The sequence below is a fragment of the Mobula hypostoma genome, assembly GCF_963921235.1.
Source record: "Mobula hypostoma chromosome 13 unlocalized genomic scaffold, sMobHyp1.1 SUPER_13_unloc_1, whole genome shotgun sequence".
Lineage (NCBI taxonomy): Eukaryota > Metazoa > Chordata > Chondrichthyes > Myliobatiformes > Myliobatidae > Mobula > Mobula hypostoma.
This window is the reverse complement of record NW_026948145.1, coordinates 803,051-830,796: the sequence shown is the minus strand read 5'-3', so window position 1 is coordinate 830,796 and position 27,746 is coordinate 803,051. Positions and strand designations below refer to the sequence as shown.

Genomic DNA, 27,746 nt, shown 5'->3' with positions numbered 1-27,746 from the left:
TCTCCCCTTCCCTCCCTCCCTGCTCCCCTCTGTCCTTCCCTCCCTCCCTGCTCCCCTCTGTCCTTCCCTCCCTCCCTGCTCCCCTCTTCCCTTCCCTCCCTCCCTGCTCCCCTCTCCCCTTCCCTCCCTCCCTGCTATCCTCTCCCCTTCCCCTCCTCCCCAGCCTGTTCTGATCCCTTCCCCTCCCACCCTCCTCTGATCCGATCTAATAACCTGAGATCCTCCTTCCAGTCCACCCCCCTCCAGGCCTTTCCATTAACCTCTGTGACTCCTCACCTCCACACTCCCCATACTCTCTTCTCTCTCCCTCCCCATTCCGAGCTGCTAACCACGGAAGTCTCTCCCCTCTGTACCCCTCCCTTCCCTCCATCCCCGCTCTGGTCTGATTTGTTGGCCTGTGAATCTCCGACAGAATCCACTCCCCCCGAGTCCTGCCGGCTCCCCCCACCCCGTGCCAGCAGAGATGATGTCTGGTGGACTGCTGGGGTTGTCGTGCCTGCTGGTGGTGGGGGTGCAGGAAGGGTTGCCAAGCGAGCAGTGGGTGTCGCGGACGCGGCACGTGGAGCTGCTGGTGGTGGTGGACATGGAGCTGGCGCGAGCGCTGGGCAGCGAGGTGCGGCCCTACACTCTGGCTCTGCTGGGCGCAGTTGAGCGGCTGTACCGACACCCCTCGCTTGGCAGCGACGTGCGCCTTCCTGTGGTCTGGCTTGAGGTGCTCTGGGATGAGGCGAAGGGGCTACGGGTGGGCTCTGATGCCCGCCAGACCCTTCACGAGTTCTGTGGCTGGCAGCAGGACCGCCGGGCCAGGGGCGATTGGGCAGAAACCCCATACGATGTGGCCCTCTTACTGACAAGGCAGGTAGGGTGACATATTGCGGCGTGCTCACCGGGACACATGCCAGGACACAGCTGGGCACGCTCTCTGGGGCACACTCTCTGGGCACACTCTCTGGGCACACTCTCTGGGCACACTCTCTGGGGCACACTCACTGGGCACACTCTCAGGGGCACACTCTCTGGGGCACACTCTCTGGGCACACTCTCTGGGCACACTCTCTGGGGCAAACTCTCTGGGCACACTCTCTGGGCACACTCTCTGGGGCACACTCTCTGGGGCACACTCTCAGGGCACACTCTCTGGGCACACTCACTGGGCACACTCTCTGGGCACACTCTCTGGGGCAAACTCTCTGGGCACACTCTCTGGGCACACTCTCTGGGGCACACTCTCTGGGGCACACTCTCTGGGCACACTCTCTGGGCACACTCACTGGGCATACTCTCTGGGGCACACTCTCAGGGGCACACTCTCTGGGCACACTCTCTGGGCACACTCTCTGGGGCAAACTCTCTGGGGCACACTCTCTGGGGCAAACTCTCTGGGCACACTCTCTGGGCACACTCTCTGGGGCAAACTCTCTGGGCACACTCTCTGGGCACACTCTCTGGGGCACACTCTCTGGGCACACTCTCTGGGCACACTCTCTGGGGCACACTCTCAGGGCACACTCTCTGGGCACACTCTCTGGGTACACTCTCTGGGGCACACTCTCAGGGGCACACTCTCTGGGCACACTCTCTGGGCACACTCTCTGGGGCAAACTCTCAGGGGCAAACTCTCTGGGGCAAACTCTCTGGGGCACACTCTCTGGGCACACTCTGGGCACACTCTCTGGGGCAAACTCTCTGGGGCACACTCTCTGGGCACACTCTGGGCACACTCTCTGGGGCAAACTCTCTGGGGCACACTCTCTGGGCACACTCTCTGGGCACACTCTCTGGGCACACTCTCTGGGGCAAACTCTCAGGGGCAAACTCTCTGGGGCAAACTCTCAGGGGCAAACTCTCTGGGGCACACTCTCTAGGGCAAACTCTCTGGGGCAAACTCTCTGGGGCACACTCTCTGGGGCAAACTCTCAGGGGCAAACTCTCAGGGGCAAACTCTCTGGGGCAAACTCTCAGGGGCAAACTCTCTGGGGCACACTCTCTAGGGCAAACTCTCTGGGGCAAACTCTCAGGGGCAAACTCTCTGGGGCACACTCTCAGGGGCACACTCACTGTGGCACACTCACTAGAAAACCATCACTGTGAGATACTCACCATGGCTCACTCACTGGATTACACACTCTGGGACACAATCTCTGGGGCACACTCTCTGGGGCACACTCTCTGCGACACATTGACTGGGGCACACTCACTATGGCACACAGGGTCACTCATATTGGGGCACGTTCACTGGATCATACTCACCATATCGCCCTCATACGGGCACACCGATCACACTGAGTGATGCGCATGAGGTCACGCTGGGAAATGCTCACCAGATCACTCTCACTGGGACACATCAGTCACAGGTGCTGGTGTTTACACACTATGTCACCCTCTCCGTGCTCATATCCGGCCATACTTTGTGCTCTTCCATTGGGTTACACCTGCTGTGCTCACCCACCCTTTCATCACAGAGTGAGGATCACTCCCCAGGGCACATTTACAGGTCAGACTTGCCGGGGATATTTTCAACAATTCACACACACCACACTCGCGCTGACTGACACACATCCTGGGTGTTACTTGGCAGGACACGATCGCCAACGTCACATCCACTCCACCAATCTCACCCTTCACCCCGTCACCATGTCACACCCACGCCTGCCAGGGTCACCCTTGCTGGGGGGTCATTCAGCACATCCCCAGTGGTCTGATACCACTACTAAGATGCACAGCTTACACTCTCCTGGCACTCACATGCACCAGACCCTCGTCATCACACTTACCCTCTCTAATCACGCTCATGACACAAGCACCCACAGTGCTCACACTCACCGGCTCACTTTGACCAGTACCACACACACTCATCTGAGAGTCTCAGTGTTCACGCTCACCAGGACCACACAAACGTAGCTCACAATCCCCCAGGTCACAACCGCTCAGCTAAATGCACACATGGGTCACTCTTGGCAGGCCAGCCATGCTCTGCTCACATTTGTCAGACCGAATTTCACTGGGGTAGGGCAATACTCACACTGACTGGACACCGATTTACAACACACCGCTGCTGGCTGACACTCACCAGGTGACAGAAAGGTTCACTCCCGTCAGGGTCATAGTGAGTGACATTCACATACAGCTGGGCCACGCAGCTTTCAATAAGACCATGACCATCACACGCGCACTCACACAGACACAAACACACCAAAACCCCTGTACCCAGACAGAGCCACAACGTCTTTTTACAGAATTCTGCCAGGAGCCAAAAAATGTGGAAGACAAAAGGACAAAAAAGAGAGAGGGGGAGATTAGGATCAACACTGCCCCCTCCCACCCACTTCTATCTTTACCTTCACATTTTATAGACTTCTGAAACATTCCTTTAAAAAGATCCTAAAGGCAATAACAAAAACATGCTGGATCCCAGATCCCGATGGGAGTTACTGACAAAACACAGAGTGTTTGTGCAAAACCAGAGCTTGTCCACATCAACAAATAACTCAACCTCTCAAATATAATATCATCTCAGCTACCACAGTCTTCAACACAGTTCAAATAACATCAGAACATAAGGAACACTGATCGGTGACTCTCAGTCCCTCTCTCTCAGGGGATATCTGTACACTAACCAGTGTCTGTCAGTCCCTCTCTCTCAGGGGGATATCTGTACACTGACCAGTATCTCTCAGTCCCTCTCTCTCAGGGGATATCTGTACACTGACCGGTGTCTCTCAGTCCCTCTCTCTCAGGGGGATATCTGTACACTGACCGGTGTCTGTCAGTCCCTCTCTCTCAGGGGGATATCTGTACACTGACCGGTGTCTCTCAGTCCCTCTCTCTCAGGGGGATATCTCTACACTGACCGGTGTCTCTCAGTCCCTCTCTCTCAGGGGATATCTGTACACTGACCGGTGTCTCTCAGTCCCTCTCTCTCAGGGGGATATCTGTACACTGACCGGTGTCTCTCAGTCCCTCTCTCTCAGGGGGATATCTGTACACTGACCGGTGTCTGTCAGTCCCTCTCTCTCAGGGGGTATCTGTACACTGACCGGTGTCTCTCAGTCCCTCTCTCTCAGGGGATATCTGTACACTGACCGGTGTCTGTCAGTCCCTCTCTCTCAGGGGGATATCTCTACACTGACCGGTGTCTCTCAGTCCCTCTCTCTCAGGGGATATCTGTACACTGACCGGTGTCTGTCAGTCCCTCTCTCTCAGGGGGATATCTGTACACTGACCGGTGTCTGTCAGTCCCTCTCTCTCAGGGGGTATCTGTACACTGACCGGTGTCTCTCAGTCCCTCTCTCTCAAGGGATATCTGTACACTGACCGGTGTCTCTCAGTCCCTCTCTCTCAGGGGATATCTGTACACTGACCGGTGTCTGTCAGTCCCTCTCTCTCAGGGGGATATCTCTACACTGACCGGTGTCTCTCAGTCCCTCTCTCTCAGGGGATATCTGTACACTGACCGGTGTCTGTCAGTCCCTCTCTCTCAGGGGGATATCTGTACACTGACCGGTGTCTCTCAGTCCCTCTCTCTCAGGGGGTATCTGTACACTGACCGGTGTCTCTCAGTCCCTCTCTCTCAGGGGATATCTGTACACTGACCGGTGTCTGTCAGTCCCTCTCTCTCAGGGGGATATCTGTACACTGACCGGTGTCTCTCAGTCCCTCTCTCTCAGTGGTATCTGTACACTGACCGGTGTCTCTCAGTCCCTCTCTCTCAGGGGATATCTGTACACTGACCGGTGTCTCTCAGTCCCTCTCTCTCAGGGGGAGATCTGTACACTGACCAGTGTCTCTCAGTCCCTCTCTCTCAGGGGGATATCTCTACACTGACCGGTGTCTCTCAGTCCCTCTCTCTCAGGGGATATCTGTACACTGACCGGTGTCTCTCAGTCCCTCTCTCTCAGAGGATATCTCTACACTGACCGGTGTTTCTCAGTCCCTCTCTCTCAGGGGATATCTGTACACTGACTGGTGTCTCTCAGTCCCTCTCTCTCAGGGGATATCTGTACACTGACCGATGTCTCTCAGTCCCTCTCTCTCAGGGGATATCTGTACACTGACCGGTGTCTCTCAGTCCCTCTCTCTCAGGGGATATCTGTACACTGACCGGTGTCTCTCAGTCCCTCTCTCTCAGGGGATATCTCTACACTGACCGGTGTCTCTCAGTCCCTCTCTCTCAGGGGATATCTGTACACTGACCGGTGTCTCTCAGTCCCTCTCTCTCAGGGGGATATCTCTACACTGACCGGTGTCTCTCAGTCCCTCTCTCTCAGGGGATATCTCTACACTGACCGGTGTCTCTCAGTCCCTCTCTCTCAGGGGATATCTGTACACTGACCGGTGTCTCTCAGTCCCTCTCTCTCAGGGGATATCTGTACACTGACCGGTGTCTCTCAGTCCCTCTCTCTCAGGGGATATCTGTACACTGACCGGTGTCTCTCAGTCCCTCTCTCTCAGGCGATATCTGTACACTGACCGGTGTCTTTCAGCTTTAAACTCTGTGTTCTTTACCCCACAGAACCTCTGTCAGGAAAACAATTGTGAATCTCTGGGCCTTGGCCACATCGGGACTGTGTGTGAGGTGAATGGTGGTCAGAACTGTGCTGTCATCCAGGACATAGGCCTCCAAAGTTCCTTCACCATCGCCCATGAAATTGGTAATCCGCACCGGCTACCAGTCCGGGGTGGGGGGGGGGCGCGGCGGTGTGATGGGGCAGAGTAGAGGGAGATTCACTCTGTGTGACCATTGCATTCACAGGACACCTGCTGGGAATGGCTCATGATAATTCGGGGATTTGTGTACAAATGGGGGAGTTGTCCCATCGGTCCCAGATGATGTCCCCCATGTTGTCTAGAATTGACTTCTCAGAGCCGTGGTCTCGCTGCAGCATCCGGTTATCCCTGGGGTTCTTCGCCAGTGGCAGAGGTGAGAATGTGGCTGGGCTGCTCAGCCAGAAGCATGCAGGAGCTCCACAATCTGCCTGTGGGAGGGGCGGTGAGGGAGCTCTCTGTGGGAGGGGCAGTGAGGGAGCTCTGAGATGTGGGAGGGGTGGTGAGGGAGCTCTCTGTGGGAGGGGTGGTGAAGGAGCTCTCTGTGGGAGGGGCGGTGAGGGAGCTCTCTGTGGGAGGGGTGGTGAGGGAGGTCTCTGTGGGAGGGGCAGTGAGGGAGCTCTCTGTGGGAGGGGTGGTGAGGGAGCTCTCTGTGGGAGGGGCTGTGAGGGAGCTCCATGCTGTGGGAGGGGCAGTGAGGGAGCTCTCTGTGGGAGGGGTGGTAAGGGAGCTCTGAGAAGTGGGAGGGGCAGTGAGGGAGTTTTGTGCTGTGGGAGGGGTGGTGAGGGAGCTCTGTGGTGTGGGAGGGGTGGTGAGGAAGCTCTGAGATGTGGGAGGGGTCATGAGGGATCTCTGTACTGTGGGAGGGGTGGTGAGGGATCTCCGTACTGTGGGAGGTATTGTGAGGGATCTCTGTACTGTGAGAGGGGTTGTGAGGGAGCTCTCTACTGTGGGAGGGGTTGTGAGTGATCTCTGTACTGTGGGAGGGGTGGTGAGGGAGCTCCATGCTGTGGGAGGGGTGGTGAGGAATCTCTATACTGTGGGAGGGGTGGTGAGGGATCTCTGTACTGTGGGAGGGGTGGTGAGGGATCTCTGTGCAATGGGAGGAGTTGTGAGGGATCTCTGTACTGTGGGAGGGGTGGTGAGGGAGCTCCATGCTGTGGGAGGGGTGGTGAGGGATCTCTATACTGTGGGAGGGGTTATGAGGGATCTCTGTACTGTGGGAGGGGTGGTGAGGGATCTCTGTACTGTGGGAAGTATTGTGAGGGATCTCTGTACTGTGAGAGGGGTTGTGAGGGAGCTCTCTACTGTGGGAGGGGTTGTGAGGGATCTCTGTACTGTGGGAGGGGTTGTGAGGGAGCTCTGTACTGTGGGAGGGGTTGTGAGGGAGCTCCATGTTATGAGAGGGGTGGTGAAGGATCTCTGTACTGTGGGAGGGGTTGTGAGGGAGCTCTGTACTGTGGGAGGGGTTGTGAGGGAGCTCCATGTTATGAGAGGGGTGGTGACGGATCTCTGTACTGTGGGAGGGGTTGTGAGGGAGCTCTGTACTGTGGGAGGGGTTGTGAGGGAGCTCCATGTTATGAGAGGGGTGGTGAAGGATCTCTGTACTGTGGGAGGGGTCATGAGGGATCTCTGTACGGTGGGAGGGGTGGTGAGGGATCTCTGTACTGTGGGAGGTATCGTGAGGGATCTCTGTACTGTGGGAAGGGCAGTGAGGGATCTCTGTACTGTGGGAGGGGTGGTGAGGGATCTCTGTGTCATGGGGGGGTGGTGAGGGATCTCTGTACTGTGGGAGGTATTGTGAGGGATCTCTGTACTGTGGGAGGGGTTGTGAGGGAGCTCCATGTTATGGGAGGGGTGGTGAGGGATCTCTGTGCCATGGGAGGGGTTGTGAGGGATCTCTGTGCCATGGGAGGGGTGGTGAGGGATCTCTGTGCCATGGGAGGAGTGGTGAGGGAGCTCTGTACTGTGGGAAGGGCAGTGAGGGATCTCTGTACTGTGGGAGGGGTGGTGAGGGATCTCTGTGTCATGGGGGGGTTGTGAGGGATCTCTGTGCCATGGGAGGGGTGGTGAGGGGGGAGGGAATGCTGTTTGTGGAAGACTGGTACCTGTGGAGTGGTGGATGGTGACGAAGGTTATCTAAGGCAGGATAGACAAAGAGCTGGAAGACTGGGTGGAATATTTTCCAATAGAATGCACCCTGACCAGTGCAGCTGCAAGTTCTCCCTTGCATTTGTGCATGCATGCACCTACGCAGTTTTCATCGACTGAATATGGAAAGACCCAGACAGCGGACAGCGAGAATGTTTCCAGTCGTGGAGGAGTGGAGGTCCCGAGGGCACAGCCTCAGCGTAAATGGACGTACATTTGGAACAGAGATGAGGAGCAATTAGTTTAGCCAGAGTCCGATGAATCTGTGCAATTCATTGCCACACACAGCTGTAGGGACCAAGTCATCGGGTGTATTTAAAGCGGAGGTCGGTAGGTTCTTGATTAATAACGACATCAAAGTTTACGAGGAAAAGGCAGGAGAATAGGGTTGAGTCAAAGAGTCATGGAAAAGACAGTACAGAAACAGGTCATTCAGCCCATCTAATCCAGGCCGAAGCTGCCCACTCCCATCGACCTGCACCAGGACCATAGCCTTCCATACCCCTACCATCCACATACCCATCCAAACGTCTCTTAAATGTTGAAATCAAAATCAGATGCACCACGCGTGCTGGCAGCTCGTTCCGCACTCTCACCACCCTCTGAGTGAAGTAATTTCTCCTTACGTTCCCTTAAACTTTTCACCTTTCATCCTTAACCTATGACCCACCCAACCTCAGTGGAAAACGTCTGCTTGCATTTACCGTCTATACCGCTCCAATTTTATGTACCTCAATCAAATCTCCTCTCAGTCTTCGATATTCCAAGGAATAAAGTCCCAACGTATTTAATATTTCCTTATGGCTCAGGGCCTCCAGTTCTGGCAACAACCTTGTAAATTTTCTCTGCACTCTTTCAACTTCATTTACGTCTTTCCTCTTGGTCGGTGACCAAAACCACATACACTACTCTAAACTAGGCCTTACCAACGTTTTAGCAATGCAGAAACATAGAAAACCTAGAGCAAAATACAGGCCCTTCGGCCCACAAAGCTGTGCCGAACATGTCCCTACCTTAGAAATTACCAAGGGTTACCCATAGCCCTCTATTTTTCTGAGCTCCATGTACCTGTCCAGGAGTCTCTTAAAAGATCCCATCGTTTCCACCTCCACCACCGTCACCGGCAACCCATTCCATGCACTCACCACTCTCTACATAAAAAAATTACTCCTGACATCGCCTCTGTACCTACTTCCAAGCACCTTAAAACTGTGCCCTCTTATGCTAGCCATTTCAGCCCTGGGAAAAAGCCTCTGACTATCCACACGATCAATGCCTCTCATCATCTTACACACCTCTATCAGGTCACCTCTCATCCTCCGTTGCTCTAAGGAGAAAAGGCCAAGTTCACTCAACCTATTCTCATAAGACATGCTCCCCAATCCAGGCAACACCCTTGTAAATCTCCTCTGCACCCTTTCCATGGTTTCCACATCCTTCCTGTAGTGAGGCGACTAGAAATGAACACAGTACTCCAAATGGGGTCTGACCAGGGTCCTATATAGCTGCAACATTGCCTCTCGTCTCTTAAACTCAATCCCATGATTGATTCAGGCCAATACACTGTGTGCCTTCTTAACCACAGAGTCAACCTGCACAGCAGCTTTGAGTGTCCTATGGACTCAGACCCCAAGCTCCCTCTGATCCTCCACAATGCCAGGAGTCTTACCATTAATACTATATTCTGTCACCATACTTGACCTACCAAAATGAACCACCTCACACTTATCTGGTTTGAACTCCATCTGCCACTTCTCAGCCCAGTTTTGCATCCTATCGATGTCCTGCTGTAACCTCTGACAGCCCTCCACACCATCCACAACACCCCCAACCTTTGTCTCATCAGCAAATTTACTAACCTATCCCTCCACTTCCTCATCCAGGTCATTTATAAAAATCAGGAAGTGTAGGGGTCCCAGTACAGATCCCTGAGGCACACCACTGGTCACCGACCTCCATGCAGAATATGACCCGTCTCCAACCAATCTTTGCCCTCAGTGGGCAAGCCAGTTCTGGATTCACAAAGCAATGTCCCCTTGGATCCCATGCCTCCTTACTTTCTCAATGAGCCTTGCATGGTATACCTTATCAAATGCCTTGCTGAAATCCATATACACCACATCTACTGCTTTACCTTCATCAACGTGTTTAGTCACATCCTCAAAAAATTCAATCAGGCTCGTAAGGCACAACCTGCCTTTCACAAAGCCATGCTGACTATTCCTGATATATTATGCCTCTCCAAATGCTCATAAATCCTGCCTCTCAGGATCTTTTCCATCAACTTACCGACCACTTAAGTAAGACTCACTGGTCTATAATTTCCTGGGCTATCTCTACTCCCTTTCCTGAATAATGGAACAACATCTACAACCCTCCAATCCTCCAGAACCCCTCCCGTCCCCATTGATGATTCAAAGATCATCGCCAGAGGCTCAGCAATCTCTTCCCTCGCCTCCCACAGTAACCTGCGGTACATCTCATCCGGTCCCCGTGACTTATCCAACTTGATGCTTTCCAAAAGCTCCAGCACATCCTCTTTCTTAATATCTACATGCTCAAGCTTTTCAGTCCACTGCAAGTCATCACTACAATCACCAAGATCCTTTTCCGTAGTGAATACTGAAGCAAAGTATTCATTAAGTACCTCTGCTATCTCCTTTGGTTCCATACACACTTTTCCACTGTCACAGTTGAATACATAACTCCAACATAACATCTCATCTCCAGTACTCAGTGCTTTGATTTATGAAGGCCAATGTGCCAAAAGCTTTCTTTATAACCCTATCTAATAAATCAGCCATGATGGAACGGTGGAGCAGACTTGATGGGTCAAGTGGCCGAATTCTGCTCCTATGTCGTATGGTGTTTTACGTCTAAGTGGGAAATGAATGCATTGAGAAGGTCGGATGGATATTGGCCGTGATGGTGATGGTGATGGGATTGTAGAAATTACTGAGGAACTGCGGGTTCGAGGCAGAGCAGACAGACTCATTCTTCATTGGACATGACAGAGAATGTGAGAGCTGAGATGTGTTATTATCGATGTTTGAAACTGGGACGGGTCACCGTGGGAGCGCAGCGTGCAGTTCTGGCCAGCACAGCACAGGACAGGAAGGCTGTGGTTGGGAGCCTGGACTGTAATTGCAGGGGAAGATCAGACAGGCGTGTCTGCTTTTCCCGGGTCAAGGAAAGCTGACGGGGAACCTGACGTGAGGTGATAAGAGGCAGAGAGAGGCTGAGGAGGCAGGATCCTTCTCCATTTGTAGGGGTGTGCAAGGGGAGTGTGGATTGAAGGTGAGGGAGGAGGATTAGAGGGGCGTCCTGAGTGAGAATGTATTCTCCAGAGGAGGTTTGAAACAGAAACACACTACCTCAGGAGTGAATGGGGTCAGAGAGGGGACGGTGAAGGGTGTGGGGAGAGGAAATCAGGGGGGAGAGAGGGGTGGGGAATGGGTGCGGGGAGAGGAGACAGGGAAAGGGGTCGGGGAGAGGAGACAGGGATGAGAGGGCTTGGAAATCAGAAAGGGCAGATAAGTTGGTGGGAGGGGAAAGGAGGATTGGGGTAGGGAGGTGAAAGAGGAGGGGAAAAGTGGGAAAGGGGAGAGATTAAAAGGAGAGGAGGAGGGAGAGCGGGGAAAGGGGGAGTGAAGTGGAGGGGTGTGAGGGGGAGGGGGAGGGGGAAGGGGAGGGGAAAGGGGGAATGGGGAATGGGGAATTGGGAAGGAGTAGGGGAAGGGGAGGAGGAGGGGAGGAGGAGGGGAAGGGGAAGGGGGTAGGGTGGAGTTTGAGAAGAAGAGTGGAAGGGAGCAAGAGAAGGGAAAGAGGAAGCAGGGAGAGAAGGTGAGGGAGGGGAAGTGAGTGGGAAGGGGCTAGGGAGAGGGGGAGAGGGGGAGAGGGGGCAAGGGAGAGAAGGGGTGAAATCTCTCTCTCCCTCTATCTCCCTCAACCTCTCATCCCCAGACCTATCCATTGTCCCAACGACTCCCTCCCACTCTCCTGTCACCCACCCATCGATCCCCATTCCCCATAAGCTACCCCAATCCCCACCAACTGCTCACCATTCCCATTTCTGCTCCCCATTCCCCCACCCCTCGCTCTCGATTCAACCACGCCTTCACCCTAATCCCTCATATCTCCCTATTCCCTACCCTTCCCATCCCCAATCCCTCACTCCTCATTCCCTCAACCCCTCCCTCTCTATCCCCGAACCACTCATTCCCCATTCCCCACCCCTTCACTCTCCATTCCCCCACCCTTGCTCCCTTTCCCGACCCCTTTGCTCAACATCCCACCACCACCCACTCACCATTCCCCAACACCCCGTTCCCCATTCTCCCACCCCCCACTACCCATTCCTCCAAACCCTGCTCCCCATTCCAAACCTCCTCACCACCCCCTGCTCTCCATTTCCCACCCCCTCGCTACATCATACTCCTCCCCCATTGTCGTTTCAATATTTTTATTAGTGTCTGCATAGACAAATACAGAGTACAAGACATATGTCAAAAGAAAAAAATAAAATAGTACCAAATACATTGTATTAAAAATACAGTTACAATCACTAAACCCTGTATTCATAAAAATTAAATTAAATCATAATATTGAAATATAATAATTTTGTTACACAGAAAAAAAGTCTAAACCCACCACCAAAGTCAGAGCTGTTAGGAAAAGCAAGAAAAAAAAGGGGAAAAACCACTAATCATATAGTAAAATATATTATTAGCCATCATCTGTACATTTACAACAAATCAAAGGTTTTGAAAATAACTCAGAAATGGTCCCCATAAAGTATAAAATTCTTGGCTAGATTCAAAAACTGAACAACGGATCTTCTCTAAATTTAAGCATGACATAACAACACATAATTGTCAATCTCTCCCTCTTTCCATTGCCCAATTTCTGACTGCCATTCTACCAGTTTCTGTCCCTCCCTTTCTTCCCTCATTTCTGCCCCTTCTCTGCTTTCATCCCTCCCTCTTCTCTCTTCTGCCCCCATTCTCTCCCCCAAACTCCCCCTTTCTGCCCCCTGCTCCCATCGCCTGGGCATCATCCCCTCCCCATGTCAGGCACAGCCACTGCTGACGGACTGCCCTCTGCTCTCCACAGCTGACTGCCTCCTGAACAAACCGCCCGTCTCCCTGGCTGAGTCCGTCCCCCTGGCCGGGTTAACATACGACCGCGACGTCCAGTGCCAGCTGACCTTCGGCCCTGGGTACCAAGCCCAGCCGAAACGCGATCCCTGCCCTGTGCTCTGGTGCTTGACTTGGCGCCAGGGGAGGTGGCACCATGTCAGTAAGCACCTGCCCGCTGCGGATGGAACACCGTGTGGTAAAGGGTCCGTCTGCCTCCGAGGGATTTGTACCCAGAACTGGAAACACCTGGTGCGTACTGGGGAGTGTCTACCTGTGTCCAGGGACAGTGTAGACGGATCTTCAATCTGTGTCTGACTGATGCCTTGGTAGTGTGTGATGGGACGGTGTAGAGGGCGTGTGTGATGGGACGGTGTAGAGGGAGTGTGTGATGGACAGTGTTGGGGGAGTGTGTGTTGGGAAGTGTAGAGGGAGTGTGTGATGGGACGGTGTACAGGGAGTGTGTGATGGACTGTGTAGATATAGTGTGTGATGGGACAGTGTAGAGGGAGAGTGTGATGGAACAGTGCAGGGGGAGTGTGTGATGGGACAGTGCAGAGGGAGACTGTGATAGGACAGTGTAGAGGGACTGTGTGATGGGACGGTGTAGGGGGAGTGTGTGATGGGACAGTGTAGAGGGACTGTGTGATGGGACGCTGTAGGGGGAGTGTCTGATGGAACAGTGTAGAGGGACTGTGTGATGGGACGGTGTAGGGGGAGTGTGTGATGGGACAGTGTAGAGGGACTGTGTGATGGGACGGTGTAGGGGGAGTGTGTGATGGAACAGTGTAGGGGGAGTGTGTGATGGGACAGTGCAGGGGGAGAGTGTGATAGGACAGTGTAGAGGGACTGTGTGATGGGACGGTGTAGAGGGAGTGGGTGATGGGACAGTGTAGGGGGAGTGTGTGATGGGACAGTGTAGAGGGAGTGTGTGATGGACAGTGTAGGGGGAGTGTGTGATGGGACAGTGTAGAGGGACTGTGTGATGGGACAGTGTAGGGGGAGTGTGTGATGGAAGGTGTGGACGGAGTGTCTGATGGGACAGTGTAGAGGGAGTGTGTGATGGGACAGTGTAGAGGGAGTGTGTGATGGGCCAGTGTAGATGTAGTGTGTTTTGGGATGGTCTAGAGGGAGTGTGTGATGGGCCAGTGTAGATGTAGTGTGTTTTGGGATGGTGTAGAGTAGAGTGTGATGCGACAGTGTCGATGTCGTCTGTGATGGGCCAGTGTAGATGTAGTGTGTAATGGGATGGTGTAGAGGGAGTGTAGATGGGATAGTATAGAGGGAGTGTGTGATGGGATGCTGCAGAGGGAGTGTGCGATGGGCCAGTGTAGATATAATGTGTTTTGGGATGGTGTAGAGGGAGAGTGTGATGGGACAGTGTAGAGGGAGTGTGTGATGGGACACAGTAGCGGGAGTGTGTGATGGGCCGGTGTAGATGTAGTGTGTGATGGGACAGTGTAGAGGGAGTCTGTGATGGACTGTGTACGGGGAGTGTGTGATGGGCGGTGTAGACGGAATGTGTGATGGGACAGTGTAGAGGGAGTGTGTGATGGGACAGTGCAGGGGAGTGTGTGTTGGGAAGATGTAGGGGGAGTGTGTGATGGGACAGTGTAGAGGGACTGTGTGATGGGACGGTGTAGGGGGAGTGTGTGATGGGCGGTGTAGACGGAGTGTGTGATGGGACAGTGAAGGGGGAGAGTGTGATAGGACAGTGTAGAGGGACTGTGTGATGGGACGGTGTAGAGGGAGTGTGTGATGGGACAGTGTAGCGGGAGTGTGTGATGGGACAGTGTAGAGGGACTGTGTGATGGGACAGTGTAGGGGGAGTGTGTGCTGGAAGGTGTAGACGGAGTGTCTGATGGGACAGTGTAGAGGGAGTGTGTGATGGGACAGTGTAGAGGGAGTGTATGATGGGCCAGTGTAGATGTAGTGTGTTTTGGGATGGTCTAGAGGGAGTGTGTGATGGGCCAGTGTAGATGTAGTGTGTTTTGGGATGGTCTAGAGGGAGTGTGTGATGGGCCAGTGTAGATGTAGTGTGTTTTGGGATGGTGTAGAGTAGTGTGTGATGCGACAGTGTCGATGTCGTCTGTGATGGGCCAGTGTAGATGTAGTGTGTAATGGGATGGTGTAGAGGGAGTGTGTGATGGGATGGTATAGAGGGAGTGTGTGATGGGATGCTGTAGAGGGAGTGTGCGATGGGCCAGTGTAGATGTAATGTGTTTTGGGATAGTGTAGAGGGAGAGTGTGATGGGACAGTGTAGAGGGAGTGTGTGATGGGACAGTGTAGGGGGAGTGTGTGAAGGGACGGTGTAGATGTAGTGTGTGATGGGACAGTGTAGAGAGAGTCTGTGATGGACTGTGTACGGAGAGTGTGTGATGGGCGGTGTAGACGGAGTGTGTGATGGGACAGTGTAGAGGGAGTGTGTGATGAGACAGTGCAGGGGAGTGTGTGTTGGGATGGTGTAGAGGGAGTGTGTGATGGGACAGTGTAGATGTAGTGTGTGATGGGACGTGTAGATGTAGTGTGTAATGGGATGGTGTAGAGTAGTGTGTGATGGGACAGTGTAGGGGGTGTGTGTGATGGGACGGTGTACAGGGAGTGTGTGATGGACTGTGTAGATATAGTGTGTGATGGGACAGTGTAGAGGGAGTGTGTGATGGGACAGTGTAGGGTGAGTGTGTGATGGGCCGGTGTAGATGTAGTGTGTGATGGGACAGTGTAGAGGGAGTCTGTGTGGACTGTGTAGGGGGAATGTGTGATGGGCGGTGTAGACGGAGTGTGTGATGGGACAGTGTAGAGGGAGTGTGTGATGGGACGGTGTAGAGGGAGTGTGTGATGGACTGTGTAGATGTGGTGTGTGATGGGACAGTGCAGAGGGAGTGTGTGATGGAACAGTGTAGGGGAAGTGTGTGATGGGACGGTGTAGAGGGAGTGTGTGATGGACGGTGTAGAGGGAGTGTGTGATGGGACAGTGTGGAAGCAGTGTGTGCTGAGACAGTGTAGAGGGAGTGTGTGATGGGACAGTGTAGGGGGAGAGTGTGTTGGGACAGTGTAGAGGGAGTGTGTGATGGGACGTTGCAGAGGGAGTGTGTGATGGGACAGTGTATTTGGAGTGTGTGATGGGCCGGTGTAGATGTAATGTGTGATGGGACAGTGCAGAGGGAGTGTGTGATGGGACAGTTTAGGGGGAGTGTGTGATGGGACAGTGTAGAGGGAGTGTGTGATGGACTGTGTAGAGGGAGTGTGTGATGGGCCGGTGTAGCTATAGTGTGTGATGGGACAGTGTAGAGGGAGTGTGTGATGGGACAGTGTAGAGGGTGTGTTTGATGGAACGGTGTAGGAGGAGTGTGTGATGAGACGGTGTAGGGGGAGTGTGTGATGGGACGGTGTAGAGGGAGTGTGTGATGGACTGTGTAGCTGTAGTGTGTGAGGGGACAGTGTAGAGAGAGTGTGTGAGGGGACAGTGTATACGGAGTGTGTGCTGGGACGGTGTCGGTGAGTGTGTGATGGGACAGTGTAGAGGGAGTGTGTGATGGGACAGTGTAGATGTAGTGTGTGATGAGACAGTGTACAGGGAGTGTGTGATGGTACAGTGTAGATGGAGTGTGTGATGGACAGTGTAAAGGGAGTGTGTGATGGACAATATAGGAGGAGTGTGTGATGGGACAGTGTAGGGGAAGTGTGTGATGGGACGGTGTAGGGGGAGTGTGTGATGGAACAGTGTAGGGGAGTGTGTGATGGAACAGTGTAGACGGAGTGTGTGATGTGACGGTGTAGAGGGAGTGTGTGATGGACAGTGTAGGGGGAGAGTGTGTTGGAACATTGTAGAGGGAGTGTGTGATGGGACGGTGTAGAGGGAGTGTGTGATGGACTGTGCAGATGTAGTGTGTGATGGGACAGTGTAGAGGGAGTGTGTGTTGGGTCAGTGTAGATGTAGTATGTGATGGGACTGTGTAGAGGGAGTGTGTGATGGGACAGTGTTGAAGTAGTGTGTGATGAGACAGTGTAGAGGGCGTGTGTGATGGGACGGTGTAGGGGGAGTGTGTGATGGGACAGTGTAGAGGGAGTGTGTGATCGGATCGTGTAGGGGGAGTGTGTGATGGGTCAGTGTAGAGGGAGTGTGTGATGGGCCAGTGTAGATATAGTGTGTAATGTGACAGTGTAGAGGGAGTGTGTGATGGACAGTGTAGTGGGAGAGTGTGTTGGAACATTGTAGAGGGAGTGTGTGATGGGACGGTGTAGAGGGAGTGTGTGATGGACTGTGCAGATGTAGTGTGTGATGGGACAGTGTAGAGGGAGTGTGTGATGGGACAGTGTAGACAGAGTGTGTGCTGGGACGGTGTAGGGGAGTGTGTGATGGGACAGTGTAGAGGGAGTGTGTGATGGGACAGTGTAGAGGGAGTGTGTGATGTGCCAGTGTAGAGGAAGTATGTGATTGACAGTGTAGAGGGAGTGTGTGATGGACGGTGTAGAGGGAGTGTGTGATGGGATGGTGTAGAGGGAGTGTGTGATTGGACAGTGTAGAGGGAGTGTGTGATGGACTGCGTAGAGGGAGTGTGTGATTGGACAGTGTAGAGGGAGTGTGTCATGGGACAGTGTATGGGGAGTGTGTGCTGGGATGGTGTAGAGGGAGTGTGTGATGGATGGTGTAGAGGGAGTGTGTGATGGGACAGTGTAGAAGTAGTGTGTGATGAGACAGTGTAGAGGGAGTGTGTGATCGGACCGTGTAGGGGGAGTGTGTGATGGGACAGTGTAGAGGGAGTGTGTGATGGGCCAGTGTAGATATAGTGTGTAATGTGACAGTGTAGAGGCAGTGTGTGATGGACAGTTTAAAGGGAGTGTGTGATGGCAGAGTGTAGAGGGAGTGTGTGATGGGCTGGTGTAGATATAGTGTGTGATGAAACAGTGTACAGGGAGTGTGTGATGGGACAGTGTAGAGGGCGTGTGTGATGGATTGTATAGAGGGAGTGTGTGATGGACAGTGTAAAGGGAGTGTGTGATTGACAATATAGGAGGAGTGTGTGATGGGACAGTGTAGAAGTAGTGTGTGATGAGACAGTGTAGAGGGAGTGTGTGATCGGACCGTGTAGGGGGAGTGTGTGATGGGACAGTGTAGAGGGAGTGTGTGATGGGCCAGTGTAGATATAGTGTGTGATGAGACAGTGTACAGGGAGTGTGTGATGGTACAGTGTAGATGGAGTGTGTGATGGACAGTGTAAAGGGAGTGTGTGATGGACAATATAGGAGGAGTGTGTGATGGGACAGTGTAGGGGAAGTGTGTGATGGGACGGTGTAGGGGGAGTGTGTGATGGAACAGTGTAGGGGAGTGTGTGATGGAACAGTGTAGACGGAGTGTGTGATGTAACGGTGTAGAGGGAGTGTGTGATGGACAGTGTAGGGGGAGAGTGTGTTGGAACATTGTAGAGGGAGTGTGTGATGGGACGGTGTAGAGGGAGTGTGTGATGGACTGTGCAGATGTAGTGTGTGATGGGACAGTGTAGAGGGAGTGTGTGATGGGACAGTGTAGACAGAGTGTGTGCTGGGACGGTGTAGGGGAGTGTGTGATGGGACAGTGTAGAGGGAGTGTGTGATGGGCCAGTGTAGAGGAAGTATGTGATGGGACAGTGTAGAGGGAGTGTGTGATGGGATGGTGTAGAGGGAATGTGTGATGGACTGTATAGAGGGAGTGTGTAATGGACAGTGTAAAGGGAGTGTGTGATGGACAACATAGGAGAAGTGTGTGATGGGACAGTGTAGGGGAAGTGTGTGATGGGACTGTGTAGGGGGGCTGTGTGATGGAACAGTGTAGGGGAGTGTGTCTTGGACGGTGTAGACGGAGTGTGTGATGGAACAGTGTAGACGGAGTGTGTGATGTGACGGTGTAGAGGGAGTGTGTGATGGACTGTGTAGGGGGAAAGTGTGTTGGGACATTGTAGAGGGAGTGTGTGATGGGCCAGCGTAGGTGTAGTGTGGGATGGGACAGTGTAGATGTGGTGTGTAATGGAATGGTGTAGATGGAGTGTGTAATGGGATGGTGCAGATCGAGTGTGTGATGGGATGGTGTAGAGGGAGTGTGTGATGGGACAGTGTAGTTGGAGTGTGTGATGGGACAGTGTAGAGGGAGTGTGTGATGGGACAGTGTAGAGGGAGTCTGTGATGGGATGGTGTAGAGGGAGTGTGTGATGGGACAGTGTAGGGCGAGAGTGTGTTGGGTCAGTGTAGATGTAGTATGTGATGGGACTGTGTAGAGAGAATGTGTGATGGGACAGTGTTGAAGTAGTGTGTGATGAGACAGTGTAGAGGGCGTGTGTGATGGGACGGTGTAGGGGGAGTGTGTGATGGGCCAGTGTAGCTATAGTGTGTGATAGGACAGTGTAGAGGGAGTGTGTGATGGGACGGTGCAGGGGGAGTGTGTGATGGGACAGTGTAGAGGGCGTGTGTGATTGATAGTGTAGAGGGAGTGTGTGATGGACGGTGTAGAGGGAGTGTGTGATAGGATGGTGTAGAGGGAGTGTGTGATTGGACAGTGTAGAGGGAGTGTGTGATGGACTGCGTAGAGGGAGTGTGTGATTGGACAGTGTAGAGGGAGTGTGTCATGGGACGGTGTAGAGGGAGTGTGTGATGGACTGTGTAGATGTAGTGTGTGATGGGACAGTGTAGAGGGAGTGCATGATGGGACAGTGTATGGGGAGTGTGTGCTGGGATGGTGTAGAGGGAGTGTGTGATGGATGGTGTAGAGGGAGTGTGTGATCGGACCGTGTAGGGGGAGTGTGTGATGGGACAGTGTAGAGGGAGTGTGTGATGGGCCAGTGTAGATATAGTGTGTAATGTGACAGTGTAGAGGCAGTGTGTGATGGACAGTTTAAAGGGAGTGTGTGATGGCAGAGTGTAGAGGGAGTGTGTGATGGGCTGGTGTAGATATAGTGTGTGATGAAACAGTGTACAGGGAGTGTGTGATGGGACAGTGTAGAGGGCGTGTGTGATGGATTGTATAGAGGGAGTGTGTGATGGACAGTGTAAAGGGAGTGTGTGATTGACAATATAGGAGGAGTGTGTGATGGGACAGTGTAGGGGAAGTGTGTGATGGAATGGTGTAGGGGGAGTGTGTGATGGGACGGTGTAGAGGGAGTTTGTGATAGACTGTGTAGATGTAGTGTCTGATGGGACAATGTAGAGGGAGTGTGTGATGGGACGGTGTAGAGGGAGTTTGTGATGGACTGTGTAGATGTAGTGTGTGATGGGACAGTGTAGAGGGAGTGTGTGATGGTACAGTGTAGGGAGAGTGTGTGATGGGACGGTGGAGAGGGAGTGTGAGATGGACGGTGTAGAGAGAGTGTGTGATGGACAGTGTAAAGGGAGTGTGTGATGGACAGTGTGGGGGGAGTGTGTGATGGGATGGTGTAGGGGGAGTGTGTGATGGGACAGTGTAGAGGGAGTGTGTGATTGGATGGTGTAGAGTGAGTGTGTGATGGGACAGTGTAGAAGTAGTGTGTGATGAGACAGTGTAGAGGGAGTGTGTGATCGGACCGTGTAGGGGGAGTGTGTGATGGGACAGTGTAGAGGGAGTGTGTGATGGGCCAGTGTAGATATAGTGTGTGATGAGACAGTGTACAGGGAGTGTGTGATGGTACAGTGTAGATGGAGTGTGTGATGGACAGTGTAAAGGGAGTGTGTGATGGACAATATAGGAGGAGTGTGTGATGGGACAGTGTAGGGGAAGTGTGTGATGGGACGGTGTAGGGGGAGTGTGTGATGGGACAGTGTAGAGGGAGTGTGTGATGGGACAGTGTAGAGGGAGTCTGTGATGGGATGGTGTAGAGGGAGTGTGTGATGGGACAGTGTAGGGCGAGAGTGTGTTGGGTCAGTGTAGATGTAGTATGTGATGGGACTGTGTAGAGAGAATGTGTGATGGGACAGTGTTGAAGTAGTGTGTGATGAGACAGTGTAGAGGGCGTGTGTGATGGGACGGTGTAGGGGGAGTGTGTGATGGGCCAGTGTAGCTATAGTGTGTGATAGGACAGTGTAGAGGGAGTGTGTGATGGGACGGTGCAGGGGGAGTGTGTGATGGGACAGTGTAGAGGGCGTGTGTGATTGATAGTGTAGAGGGAGTGTGTGATGGACGGTGTAGAGGGAGTGTGTGATAGGATGGTGTAGAGGGAGTGTGTGATTGGACAGTGTAGAGGGAGTGTGTGATGGACTGCGTAGAGGGAGTGTGTGATTGGACAGTGTAGAGGGAGTGTGTCATGGGACGGTGTAGAGGGAGTGTGTGATGGACTGTGTAGATGTAGTGTGTGATGGGACAGTGTAGAGGGAGTGCATGATGGGACAGTGTATGGGGAGTGTGTGCTGGGATGGTGTAGAGGGAGTGTGTGATGGATGGTGTAGAGGGAGTGTGTGATCGGACCGTGTAGGGGGAGTGTGTGATGGGACAGTGTAGAGGGAGTGTGTGATGGGCCAGTGTAGATATAGTGTGTAATGTGACAGTGTAGAGGCAGTGTGTGATGGACAGTTTAAAGGGAGTGTGTGATGGCAGAGTGTAGAGGGAGTGTGTGATGGGCTGGTGTAGATATAGTGTGTGATGAAACAGTGTACAGGGAGTGTGTGATGGGACAGTGTAGAGGGCGTGTGTGATGGATTGTATAGAGGGAGTGTGTGATGGACAGTGTAAAGGGAGTGTGTGATTGACAATATAGGAGGAGTGTGTGATGGGACAGTGTAGGGGAAGTGTGTGATGGAATGGTGTAGGGGGAGTGTGTGATGGGACGGTGTAGAGGGAGTTTGTGATAGACTGTGTAGATGTAGTGTCTGATGGGACAATGTAGAGGGAGTGTGTGATGGGACGGTGTAGAGGGAGTTTGTGATGGACTGTGTAGATGTAGTGTGTGATGGGACAGTGTAGAGGGAGTGTGTGATGGTACAGTGTAGGGAGAGTGTGTGATGGGACGGTGGAGAGGGAGTGTGAGATGGACGGTGTAGAGAGAGTGTGTGATGGACAGTGTAAAGGGAGTGTGTGATGGACAGTGTGGGGGGAGTGTGTGATGGGATGGTGTAGGGGGAGTGTGTGATGGGACAGTGTAGAGGGAGTGTGTGATTGGATGGTGTAGAGTGAGTGTGTGATGGGACAGTGTAGAAGTAGTGTGTGATGAGACAGTGTAGAGGGAGTGTGTGATCGGACCGTGTAGGGGGAGTGTGTGATGGGACAGTGTAGAGGGAGTGTGTGATGGGCCAGTGTAGATATAGTGTGTGATGAGACAGTGTACAGGGAGTGTGTGATGGTACAGTGTAGATGGAGTGTGTGATGGACAGTGTAAAGGGAGTGTGTGATGGACAATATAGGAGGAGTGTGTGATGGGACAGTGTAGGGGAAGTGTGTGATGGGACGGTGTAGGGGGAGTGTGTGATGGAACAGTGTAGAGGGAGTGTGTGATGGAACAGTGTAGACGGAGTGTGTGATGTGACGGTGTAGAGGGAGTGTGTGATGGACAGTGTAGGGGGAGAGTGTGTTGGAACATTGTAGAGGGAGTGTGTGATGGGACGGTGTAGAGGGAGTGTGTGATGGACTGTGCAGATGTAGTGTGTGATGGGACAGTGTAGAGGGAGTGTGTGTTGGGTCAGTGTAGATGTAGTATGTGATGGGACTGTGTAGAGGGAGTGTGTGATGGGACAGTGTTGAAGTAGTGTGTGATGAGACAGTGTAGAGGGCGTGTGTGATGGGACGGTGTAGGGGGAGTGTGTGATGGGACAGTGTAGAGGGAGTGTGTGATCGGATCGTGTAGGGGGAGTGTGTGATGGGTCAGTGTAGAGGGAGTGTGTGATGGGCCAGTGTAGATATAGTGTGTAATGTGACAGTGTAGAGGGAGTGTGTGATGGACAGTGTAGTGGGAGAGTGTGTTGGAACATTGTAGAGGGAGTGTGTGATGGGACGGTGTAGAGGAAGTGTGTGATGGACTGTGCAGATGTAGTGTGTGATGGGACAGTGCAGAGGGAGTGTGTGATGGGACAGTGTAGACAGAGTGTGTGCTGGGACGGTGTAGGGGAGTGTGTGATGGGACAGTGTAGAGGGAGTGTGTGATGGGACAGTGTAGAGGGAGTGTGTGATGTGCCAGTGTAGAGGAAGTATGTGATTGACAGTGTAGAGGGAGTGTGTGATGGACGGTGTAGAGGGAGTGTGTGATTGGACAGTGTAGAGGGAGTGTGTGATGGACTGCGTAGAGGGAGTGTGTGATTGGACAGTGTAGAGGGAGTGTGTCATGGGACAGTGTAGAGGGAGTGTGTGATGGACTGTGTAGATGTAGTGTGTGATGGGACAGTGTAGAGGTAGTGCATGATGGGACAGTGTATGGGGAGTGTGTGCTGGGATGGTGTAGAGGGAGTGTGTGATGGATGGTGTAGAGGGAGTGTGTGATGGGACAGTGTAGAAGTAGTGTGTGATGAGACAGTGTAGAGGGAGTGTGTGATCGGACCGTGTAGGGGGAGTGTGTGATGGGACAGTGTAGAGGGAGTGTGTGATGGGCCAGTGTAGATATAGTGTGTAATGTGACAGTGTAGAGACAGTGTGTGATGGACAGTTTAAAGGGAGTGTGTGATGGCAGAGTGTAGAGGGTGTGTGTGATGGGCTGGTGTAGATATAGTGTGTGATGAAACAGTGTACAGGGAGTGTGTGATGGGACAGTGTAGAGGGCGTGTGTGATGGATTGTATAGAGGGAGTGTGTGATGGACAGTGTAAAGGGAGTGTGTGATTGACAATATAGGAGGAGTGTGTGATGGGACAGTGTAGGGGAAGTGTGTGATGGAATGGTGTAGGGGGAGTGTGTGATGGGACGGTGTAGAGGGAGTTTGTGATAGACTGTGTAGATGTAGTGTCTGATGGGACAATGTAGAGGGAGTGTGTGATGGGACGGTGTAGAGGGAGTTTGTGATGGACTGTGTAGATGTAGTGTGTGATGGGACAGTGTAGAGGGAGTGTGTGATGGTACAGTGTAGGGAGAGTGTGTGATGGGACGGTGGAGAGGGAGTGTGAGATGGACGGTGTAGAGAGAGTGTGTGATGGACAGTGTAAAGGGAGTGTGTGATGGACAGTGTGGGGGGAGTGTGTGATGGGATGGTGTAGGGGGAGTGTGTGATGGGACAGTGTAGAGGGAGTGTGTGATTGGATGGTGTAGAGTGAGTGTGTGATGGGACAGTGTAGAAGTAGTGTGTGATGAGACAGTGTAGAGGGAGTGTGTGATCGGACCGTGTAGGGGGAGTGTGTGATGGGACAGTGTAGAGGGAGTGTGTGATGGGCCAGTGTAGATATAGTGTGTGATGAGACAGTGTACAGGGAGTGTGTGATGGTACAGTGTAGATGGAGTGTGTGATGGACAGTGTAAAGGGAGTGTGTGATGGACAATATAGGAGGAGTGTGTGATGGGACAGTGTAGGGGAAGTGTGTGATGGGACGGTGTATGGGGAGTGTGTGATGGAACAGTGTAGGGGAGTGTGTGATGGAACAGTGTAGACGGAGTGTGTGATGTGACGGTGTAGAGGGAGTGTGTGATGGACAGTGTAGGGGGAGAGTGTGTTGGAACAGTGTAGAGGGAGTGTGTGATGGGACGGTGTAGAGGGAGTGTGTGATGGACTGTGCAGATGTAGTGTGTGATGGGACAGTGTAGAGGGAGTGTGTGATGGGACAGTGTAGACAGAGTGTGTGCTGGGACGGTGTAGGGGAGTGTGTGATGGGACAGTGTAGAGGGAGTGTGTGATGGGCCAGTGTAGAGGAAGTATGTGATGGGACAGTGTAGAGGGAGTGTGTGATGGGATGGTGTAGAGGGAATGTGTGATGGACTGTATAGAGGGAGTGTGTAATGGACAGTGTAAAGGGAGTGTGTGATGGACAACATAGGAGAAGTGTGTGATGGGACAGTGTAGGGGAAGTGTGTGATGGGACTGTGTAGGGGGGGTGTGTGATGGAACAGTGTAGGGGAGTGTGTGTTGGACGGTGTAGACGGAGTGTGTGATGGAACAGTGTAGACGGAGTGTGTGATGTGACGGTGTAGAGGGAGTGTGTGATGGACTGTGTAGGGGGAAAGTGTGTTGGGACATTGTAGAGGGAGTGTGTGATGGGCCAGCGTAGGTGTAGTGTGGGATGGGACAGTGTAGATGTGGTGTGTAATGGAATGGTGTAGATGGAGTGTGTAATGGGATGGTGCAGATCGAGTGTGTGATGGGATGGTGTAGAGGGAGTGTGTGATGGGACAGTGTAGTTGGAGTGTGTGATGGGACAGTGTAGAGGGAGTGTGTGATGGGACAGTGTAGAGGGAGTCTGTGATGGGATGGTGTAGAGGGAGTGTGTGATGGGACAGTGTAGGGCGAGAGTGTGTTGGGTCAGTGTAGATGTAGTATGTGATGGGACTGTGTAGAGGGAATGTGTGATCGGACAGTGTTGAAGTAGTGTGTGATGAGACAGTGTAGAGGGCGTGTGTGATGGGACGGTGTAGGGGGAGTGTGTGATGGGCCAGTGTAGCTATAGTGTGTGATAGGACAGTGTAGAGGGAGTGTGTGATGGGACGGTGCAGGGGGAGTGTGTGATGGGACAGTGTAGAGGGCGTGTGTGATTGACAGTGTAGAGGGAGTGTGTGATGGACGGTGTAGAGGGAGTGTGTGATAGGATGGTGTAGAGGGAGTGTGTGATTGGACAGTGTAGAGGGAGTGTGTGATGGACTGCGTAGAGGGAGTGTGTGATTGGACAGTGTAGAGGGAGTGTGTCATGGGACGGTGTAGAGGGAGTGTGTGATGGACTGTGTAGATGTAGTGTGTGATGGGACAGTGTAGAGGGAGTGCATGATGGGACAGTCTATGGGGAGTGTGTGCTGGGATGGTGTAGAGGGAGTGTGTGATGGATGGTGTAGAGGGAGTGTCTGATGGGACAGTGTAGAAGTAGTGTGTGATGAGACAGTGTAGAGGGAGTGTGTGATCGGACCGTGAAGGGGGAGTGTGTGATGGGACAGTGTAGAGGGAGTGTGTGATGGGCCAGTGTAGATATAGTGTGTAATGTGACAGTGTAGAGGCAGTGTGTGATGGACAGTTTAAAGGGAGTGTGTGATGGCAGAGTGTAGAGGGAGTGTGTGATGGGCTGGTGTAGATATAGTGTGTGATGAAACAGTGTACAGGGAGTGTGTGATGGGACAGTGTAGAGGGCGTGTGTGATGGATTGTATAGAGGGAGTGTGTGATGGACAGTGTAAAGGGAGTGTGTGATTGACAATATAGGAGGAGTGTGTGATGGGACAGTGTAGGGGAAGTGTGTGATGGAATGGTGTAGGGGGAGTGTGTGATGGAACAGTGTAGGGGAGTGTGTGATGGAACAGTGTAAACGGAGTGTGTGATGTGACGGTGTAGAGGGAGTGTGTGGTGGACAGTGTAGGGGGAGAGTGTGTTGGGACATTGTAGAGGGAGTGTGTGATGGGACGGTGTAGAGGGAGTGTGTGATGGACTGTGCAGATGTAGTGTGTGATGGGACAGTGTAGAGGGAGTGTGTGATGGGACAGTGTAGACGGAGTGTGTGCTGGGACGGTGTAGGGGAGTGTGTGATGGGACAGTGTAGAGGGAGTGTGTGATGGGCCAGTGTAGAGGGAGTATGTGATGGGACAGTGTAGAGGGTGTGTGTGATGGGATGGTGTAGAGGGAGTGTGTGATGGACTGTATAGAGGGAGTGTGTAATGGACAGTGTAAAGGGAGTGCGTGATGGGACAGTGTAGGGGGAGTGTGTAATGGAATGGTGTAGATGGAGTGTGTAATGGGATGGTGCAGATCGAGTGTGTGATGCGATGGTGTAGAGGGAGTGTGTGATGGGACAGTGTAGTTGGATTGTGTGATGGGACAGTGTCGTTGGAGTGTGTGATGGGACAGTGTAGAGGGAGTGTGTGATGGTACAGTGTAGGGAGAGTGTGTGATGGGACGGTGGAGAGGGAGTGTGTGCTGGGATGGTGTAGGGGAGTGTGTGATGGGACAGTGTAGAGGGAGTGTGTGATGGGCCAGTGTAGAGGAAGTATGAGATTGACAGTGTAGAGGGAGTGTGTGATGGACGGTGTAGAGGGAGTGTGTGATGGGATGGTGTAGAGGGAGTGTGTCATGGGACAGTGTAGAGGGAGTGTGTGATGGACTGTGTAGATGTAGTGTGTGATGGGACAGTGTAGAGGTAGTGCATGATGGGACAGTCTATGGGGAGTGTGTGCTGGGATGGTGTAGAGGGAGTGTGTGATGGATGGTGTAGAGGGAGTGTGTGATGGGACAGTGTAGAAGTAGTGTGTGATGAGACAGTGTAGAGGGAGTGTGTGATCGGACCGTGTAGGGGGAGTGTGTGATGGGACAGTGTAGAGGGAGTGTGTGATGGGCCAGTGTAGATATAGTGTGTAATGTGACAGTGTAGAGGCAGTGTGTGATGGACAGTTTAAAGGGAGTGTGTGATGGCAGAGTGTAGAGGGTGTGTGTGATGGGCTGGTGTAGATATAGTGTGTGATGAAACAGTGTACAGGGAGTGTGTGATGGGACAGTGTAGAGGGCGTGTGTGATGGATTGTATAGAGGGAGTGTGTGATGGACAGTGTAAAGGGAGTGTGTGATTGACAATATAGGAGGAGTGTGTGATGGGACAGTGTAGGGGAAGTGTGTGATGGAATGGTGTAGGGGGAGTGTGTGATGGGACGGTGTAGAGGGAGTTTGTGATAGACTGTGTAGATGTAGTGTCTGATGGGACAATGTAGAGGGAGTGTGTGATGGGACGGTGTAGAGGGAGTTTGTGATGGACTGTGTAGATGTAGTGTGTGATGGGACAGTGTAGAGGGAGTGTGTGATGGTACAGTGTAGGGAGAGTGTGTGATGGGACGGTGGAGAGGGAGTGTGAGATGGACGGTGTAGAGAGAGTGTGTGATGGAC

The 27,746-nt window shown here is 52.8% G+C and overlaps 1 protein-coding gene across 1 annotated transcript in view; it reads left to right on the top strand.

The window, feature by feature from the left end:
* The first annotated feature begins 373 nt into the window (after window positions 1-373).
* Window positions 374-27,746, top strand: part of LOC134341274 (A disintegrin and metalloproteinase with thrombospondin motifs 5-like) — a 48,232-nt gene continuing 20,859 nt past the window's right edge. The window contains exons 1-4 of the mRNA XM_063039137.1: window positions 374-859; window positions 5,513-5,651; window positions 5,753-5,920; window positions 12,808-13,082. Coding sequence (XP_062895207.1) covers window positions 464-859; window positions 5,513-5,651; window positions 5,753-5,920; window positions 12,808-13,082 — 978 coding nt within the window. The 5' untranslated portion in view covers window positions 374-463. The remainder of the gene's footprint in view (window positions 860-5,512; window positions 5,652-5,752; window positions 5,921-12,807; window positions 13,083-27,746) is intronic.